General features: G+C 40.0%; 1 protein-coding gene across 13 annotated transcripts in view; it reads left to right on the plus strand.

The window, feature by feature from the left end:
• The window catches only part of kiaa1109 (KIAA1109 ortholog), a 108,773-nt gene extending 101,932 nt beyond the window's left edge, over positions 1-6,841 (plus strand). For all 13 annotated transcript variants that reach the window (XM_078796276.1, XM_078796280.1, XM_078796283.1 and 10 more), the window contains 5 exons: positions 1,452-1,655; positions 1,956-2,150; positions 3,220-3,354; positions 3,501-3,666; positions 6,026-6,841. In XM_078796276.1, the coding sequence (XP_078652402.1) occupies positions 1,452-1,655; positions 1,956-2,150; positions 3,220-3,354; positions 3,501-3,666; positions 6,026-6,248 (923 nt within the window). In that variant the 3' untranslated portion in view covers positions 6,249-6,841. The remainder of the gene's footprint in view (positions 1-1,451; positions 1,656-1,955; positions 2,151-3,219; positions 3,355-3,500; positions 3,667-6,025) is intronic.
• The last annotated feature ends 781 nt before the right edge of the window (positions 6,842-7,622 follow it).

Raw genomic sequence — 7,622 nt, forward strand, 5'->3', positions numbered from 1 at the left:
TCTTGTACCCGCTCAAACGGAAAGTTGTCAGACTGCGTTCTTCTTCGTGGTGTTTTTCTTCTTCTGTTGTTTATTGGCGGTTGGCAAGCAGCTTTCGTGTGCATTAGCGCCATCTGTGGAACAGAATCTAAACCCTTCTATACTTTATTCACAAGTCCAGTTTTATTAAAAAAGAAAATATATACAGTAAAGTCTCGTTATATCGATATTCTCGGGAGTCGGAAAAAATACCGATATAACCGGACTATCCATATATCCGATCCTGCGCCGAACTGCATTAAAAGTGGGCGGATCTTTGATATGGCATGTAATTTTCTCCTTGAGTTCATGGATTGCGTATCTAGCATGCTTTTGTACTGCAATAAATTTTGTACTACAGTAAATAAAAATAAACTTACACTGTAGTGATTACCGGTTACCGGGACATAATTCACCATGGAACTATCGATAGGGAAGGTGTTGCCACCCGGAGGGGTAGGCGCGAGGGACGGGTGTTTTCCGCTGTGTGTGCTGCACTCTGGTGGTGGAAGTGTGAAAAATAAAGTTGACTGGAAGCAGCCGTTCGCCGTGTTCTTTTTTGGTATTGAAATCCTTAAGCAAAGATTGATTTAAGCTGCTTTTGTATCGATATAAGCAGACCAAATTGGCTGGCGGGAGATGAAAAGGGCATCGTAGTAACCGGATTATCATAATAACCGGGTATCGTACTAACGGAGCTAATTATATCATAAAAGACTAGAAATTTGCCGGGAAATGAAAATAGTATCGTAATAAGCAGTACTTCGATATAACCGATATCGATATAACAAGACTTTACTGTATGTATATAAAACATGTCCCGAGTTTAATGATAAAATATTAGCAAGATTGAATTTGATCTTTTTCCTGTTTAAATTGATCCCGGGTGCGTTCTTTCAGCGCATGCTCAGATATGACGTAACACGCAGATCCAGACGTTCTTCACTTTTAAAAATGGAGGCCAGCAATCGGCACTGGACTAAGCTAAGTTTGTTTTGGATTTGAACTAAATTCCAAGATTGGATGAACGAAAAACTGACAATACGGAGTTATTCCGACAAGTGGGAAAAAAAAAACTCTGTATCGGAAGTCGGTAATCACGTGATGTTGATGTTTACGTTTTACTGGGCATGCCCTATTGACTATTCTGGTTGATTTTCACAAACGCATGTAGACAAGAGATTGGAATATTCCTTTCCATGGATACCATTGTTTCCCGGAAAGGTGATTGTAATATTGGTCCGTGTGGCAACACCTGCCTTGTTCCTCCCATAGACTTATTGATGCACGTGTGAGGTCGTGGTGACATTTTGGAACATTTTTGGTTAGTGTTGTGCCACAAGATTTTTCCAATGTAAAAAAAAAAAAAAAAAAAACGTACCGTGGCTCAAAATAGGTTGAAAAACACTGCGCTAATGTATTTTCTTCAACAGGATCCAAGGATGATTCCACTTACATCGTGCAGACGTTGGACTTCCATCTCGGTCACAACACAATGGTGACCAAACCGTGTGGTGCACTGGAAAGCCCCATGGCCACCATAACCAAGATAACCCGACGCCGTCATGAAAACCCTCCACACGGCGTCGCCACCGTTAAAGAATGGTTTAACTATGTCACTGCCATGAGAAATGAAGGTAAAAAAATTTTTTTGTTATTTTGTGAAATAATCCAGCATTTTTTTTCATATTTTTAATAATTCAAGTTAAATTCAAACTGGCAACTAAGCGCAGAGTCGTTAAGAACTTTGAAAATTCTCCACTTGAAACAGTGCTGAGACAAACGGGTCCCCAAACCATAAACCAGCCACTCGCGATCTTGCCTTGAAGCGGCGGCTTGTTATCTTTAATGCAAAATAGCCGAGATGGAGTTCAAGGAAGAAAAAAAGCTCAAAGGACTTCTCCAACTTCTCTTTTCTTTCAATCTCTTCCTCCCAGAGTTAAACTTGCTCAGGAACGTGGAGGCTAACAACCAAGACGGCGGAGCCGCCGCCAAGAGCTCCAGCCTGCTGAGCAGCTTCCGCAGCAACTCCAGCTACAATCACGAGACGGAGACCATCTTTGCTCTTCCCAGAATGCAGCTGGACTTCAAGTCCATCCACGTGCAAGATCCCGACGAACCTTCGTTGTTAGGTGTGGTGCCTTGCCAAAATTACTAGTTTGAACACTGCAGAGGTCAGATTTGGGGTTGAGTTTTTACCCACTATCTTGTTAGATATGGTCCTGAATTATGAGAGCTTTGAGGCGGTTACTTGGCAATGCAAACATTGCCGTTCCCTTCAGACTTTTTAAAATTAGAAATTAAATTAGAAATTAAATTTAGAAATTTAATTTAATTTAAAATTTAATCTATAATTTTTTTTATTATTATTTTTTTTAATTTAATTAAAAAAAAAATGTAAACATTTAAATTAAAAAAATATATTTCTTTTTTTAATTATTTTTTTTTTATGCTTTGATTTCATTTGAACATGCATCAGATTACAATTGAATGCATCCCATAATCAGTTCCCAGTTCCACATGTCCAAAAGGAGTAGGAAGAAGCAAAGCTTATTAAATCCTACCCCTCCATCTGGTACTTTTACAATCACTAACTGTTACATTTGTTCACTTCCTGCCTTTCTCATATAATGTATTTTTTTAATGTAATTTTTTTATTTAATTAAAAAAAAATTTTAAATAAAAAATTTAAATTTAAAAATTTTATTTATTTATTTTTTTTATGGTTTGATTTCATTTGAACATGCATCAGATTACAATTGAATGCATCCCATAATCAGTTCACAGTTCCACATGTCCAAAAGGAGTAGGAAGAAGCAAAGCTTATTAAATCCTACCCCTCCATCTGGTACTTTTACAATCAGTAACTGTTACATTTGTTCACTTCCTGCTTTCCTTATAAGTTTTTTTATTTTTTTTTTCTACACTACACACTCTGATATTTGTCTTCTTGCACAGTTGTGCATCGTTTTTGCGTCCTCGTTAGACCCAGTTTGTGCTGCTCTCTGAAGGGAGTAGTTAACAGCATAAGAGTAAGAGATTTTAGTTTTAGTTTCGTTTTTTTTTTTTATGTTTAAATGGAAAAAAAATTGTGAAATGCATGAAAATGAGTTTTTCTTTAGAAAACAAAGAAATTTGCAAGTGATCCCAAACTTTTCGTCGGCAGTGTTCAATGTCCTGTTGGATTGGTGTGTTTCCCAGATTCCACCAGCAAACCAAAAGTGGAGTGCAGCGTGGTGACGGAATTCACAGACCACATCTGCGTGACGATGGACGCGGAGCTCATCATGTTCCTGCACGACATGGTGTCCGCCTACTTAAAGGAGAAAGAGAAAGGTTTGTGTTCCTTCTGTTTTGCCAGTCGTGGGTTTGAATCGGTGAGACGTCGATGAATAAATCGATCCCGTTAGCGGTGCAAATAACGGTTGCGCTCACACGGCGTATTAATGCAACAATGCAACCGTCATTGTTTTTGTTTCCAGCGCTTTTTGCCCCAAGGATGTTTGTGGCTCGGCCAGGCCAGAGGAGCCCCACGGCCCAGCACGACGATGGCGCCGCGGACAAGGACAACGACGACGGCATCAACTACACTACGGTGGACTGGAGGGAGTTCATGTGCAACACTTGGCACTTGGAGCCCACTCTCAGGTCAGTCAACTTGAATCGGGTCTATCCTTTAGCCAGCTCACACCGTGGACCGCGACAATGGAGGATGGTGAATGATCGGGTGGTAACCCTTCCTAGCTGCGCACAGCTGTGGTGCGTTCAAGGACTGAAAAAAAGTGTGAAATGAGTAGTTAGTGAAGAATTAAGACACATATGTTTAGAGTAGTTACTGAGGATCCAATGGGTAGTTGGTGAGGAACTATGACACGTACATTTAGAGTAGTTACTGGGGAACCAATGAGTAGTTGGTGAGGAACTAAGACGCATCTATGACACATGCATTTAGAGTAGTGACTGAGGAACCAATGGGTAGTTGTGAGGAACTATGACACATACATTTAGAGTAGTTACTGGGGAACCAATGAGTAGTTAGTGAAGAATTAAGACACATACATTTAGAGTAGTTACTGAGGAACCAATGAGTCGTTGGTGAGGAACTAAGACGCATACATCTATGTCATATGCATTTAGAGTAGTGACTGAGGAACCAATGAGTAGTTAGTGAGGATTTATATATACATTTAGAGTGCTTACTGGTGAACCAATGAGTAGTTGGTAAGGAATTAAGACACATACATTTGGAGTAGTTACTGAGGAACCAATGAGTAGTTAGTGAGAAACTAAGGTATACATTTAGCGTAGTTACCGATGAACCAATGAGTAGTCAGTAAGGAATTAAGGCACATACATTTAGAGTAGTTACTGAGGAACCAATGAGTAGTTAGTGAGGAACTAAGATAGATACATTTAGAGTTGTTACTGAGGAACCAATGAGTAGTTAGTGAGGAACTAAGGTAGATACATTTAGAGTAGTTACTGATGAACCAATGAGTAGCTAGTGAGGAACTAAGGTAGATACATTTAGAGTAGTTACTGATGAACCAATGAGTAGTCGGTAAGGAATTAAGACACATACATTTAGAGTAGTTACCGAGGAACCAATGAGTAGTTAGTGAGGAATTAAGACATTTAGAGTAGTTACAGAGGAATCAATGAGTAGTTAGTGAGGATTTATATATACATTTTGAGTGCTTACTGGCGAACCAATGACTAGTCGGTAAGGAATTAAGACGCATACATTTAGAGTAGTTACCGAGGAACCAATGAGTAGCCGGTAAGGAATTAAGACGCATACATTTAGAGTAGTTACTGTGGAACCAATGAGTAGTTCGTGAGGAACTATGACACATACATTTAGAGTAGTTACTGTGGAACCAATGAGTAGTTAGTGAGGAACTATGACACATACATTTAGAGTAGTTACTGTGGAACCAATGAGTAGTTAGGGAGGAACTAAGGTAGATACATTTAGAGTAGTTACTGTGGAACCAATGAGTAGTTAGTGAGGAACTATGACACATACATTTAGAGTAGTTACTGTGGAACCAATGAGTAGTTAGTGAGGAACTATGACACATACATTTAGAGTAGTTACTGTGGAACCAATGAGTAGTTAGTGAGGAACTATGACACATACATTTAGAGTAGTTACTGTGGAACCAATGAGTAGTTAGTGAGGAACTATGACACATACATTTAGAGTAGTTACTGTGGAACCAATGAGTAGTTAGGGAGGAACTAAGGTAGATACATTTAGAGTAGTTACTGTGGAACCAATGAGTAGTTAGTGAGGAACTATGACACATACATTTAGAGTAGTTACTGTGGAACCAATGAGTAGTTAGTGAGGAACTATGACACATACATTTAGAGTAGTTACTGTGGAACCAATGAGTAGTTAGTGAGGAACTATGACACATACATTTAGAGTAGTTACTGTGGAACCAATGAGTAGTTAGTGAGGAACTATGACACATACATTTAGAGTAGTTACTGTGGAACCAATGAGTAGTTAGTGAGGAACTATGACACATACATTTAGAGTAGTTACTGTGGAACCAATGAGTAGTTAGTGAGGAACTATGACACATACATTTAGAGTAGTTACTGGGGAACCAATGACTAGTTGGTGAGGAAGTATGGCACATACATTTAGAGTAGTTACTGTGGAACCAATGACTAGTTGGTGAGGAAGTATGGAACATACATTTAGAGTAGTTACCGAGGAACCAATGAGTAGTTAGTGAGGAACTATGACACATACATTTAGAGTAGTTACTGTGGAACCACTGGCTAGTTAGTGAGGAATTAAGACATTTATGTTTACATTTAGTAGTAGTAGTGAGTAGTGGTTTGGTAGGTTTGTACCTCATTAAGTACTGTACTTGTGTGTACTTTATTGTGAAGGGTTACCACAAACAAACACCCACGGGTGAGCCTTGGATGCTGGATTACTTGAACACTTTCTTCCCAAACGTCTAAACGTTGGCGTCACCTGCAGGCTCATCTCCTGGACCGGCCGTAAGATAGACCCGGTGGGCGTGGACTACATCTTACAGAAACTGGGCTTCCACCACGCCAGGACTACCATTCCCAAGTGGCTGCAGAGGGGCGTGATGGACCCGCTGGACAAGGTCCTGTCTGTGCTCATCAAGAAGCTGGGCACGGCCCTGCAGGACGAGAAGGACAAGAAAGGCCGCGACAAGGAGGAGCACTTGCACTGATGGCTGATACGGGCTCACACAGACCTGGGTCTGGTCTGGTACGTCCTCGGGGTCGAACCCCCCCGCTGGATCACTTCCTGAACTGGCCAAATTGAACTTCTTGCCATGGCTGTTTACTGCGGTGACACCCCCCCCCCCTTGTGTATATTTTGGAAATAATAGCAATGATGCCATCACTTGATTGCTTTCATGATTTCAACCCTGCTTCTTCTTCTAAATGACGGCATTGAACATTTTTTTTTTCTTTTAATGCTTTCCGATATTTCATGAGAAATGATTTCTTCAAACATTGCCTTTTATTTGTTTCCCATGGAACACATGGTAAATGACACTTTATGTATTTTAGTTTTATTTAATGCATTTTTTTTCCCTAATGTGAACAAATGAACACTGGGATTTGATCTGTGACTTAATGAATCTGTAATTACTGTTTGAATCAACTTTATTTATGGCCATGTCACGTGGAAATTCTTTATTATGGCTTATTTTTGTCTTTTTTTAAAATCCATGTTGTAGGCAGTGTATATAATACGGTTTCATAAATGTGTTGGTTTCCTAACTTAATAAAATAATGACACTGAATTTTAAATAAATGCTTTTTAGAGTTGGCTTTGAAAGGAAATACAAGTACTAGTTAGTAGTACTAACAAGGTTTGCACTTTTACTTTTTTACTTTGCTGGAATTCTGCCCCATTCCTTCTGACGGAACTGTCGTAGCGAAGTCGGGGGATTTGTGACGGACTGAATTTCGAGGTTCCCGCACCCTGCACGCCACTAGCCGTGTTCTACTTTTGGTTCCATGCCATGCTCTTTGCATTTTTGATGCCAGTTGCAGGAGAGCCAAGGCAGAAGATTGCGGAGACGGAACCACCCAGGTCCCCTTGGCAACGTCTGAACTCATCAAACACGACGAGTCCCTCTGCTCGACTGTGAAAGAATAAGAAACGTTAAACGGGACTTCCTTACTATTTCGTTTTAGAACTTGCCTGAATTCAAATATTGATTCTTTCATTTATTTCATGAAATATTAGGTTTTTCCAGTCGAAGGTGAACTCCGCTTCCCGACTAAAGACAACTGGGATAGGCTCTGGATCATCGCTAATATGTGAGTATTAAAACCCCAAACTATGTTAGGAACTTTTTTTTAAGGACGAGTTGTTAGAAGATGATAAAACATTCATTCATTTTCTACCGCTTATCCAGCCAATCACAGGGCACATATAGACAAACAACCATTCACACTCACATTCATACCTATGGACAATTTGGAGTCGCTAATTAACCTAGCATGTTTTTTGGAATGTGGGAGGAAACCGGAGTACCCGGATTGGGAGAACATGCAAACTCCACACAGAGATGGCCGAGGATGGAATT

This window comes from Doryrhamphus excisus, linkage group LG14, assembly GCF_037039965.1.
Source record: "Doryrhamphus excisus strain RoL-2023G ecotype Guam linkage group LG14, RoL_Dexc_Guam_v1.1, whole genome shotgun sequence".
Taxonomy (NCBI): domain Eukaryota; kingdom Metazoa; phylum Chordata; class Actinopteri; order Syngnathiformes; family Syngnathidae; genus Doryrhamphus; species Doryrhamphus excisus.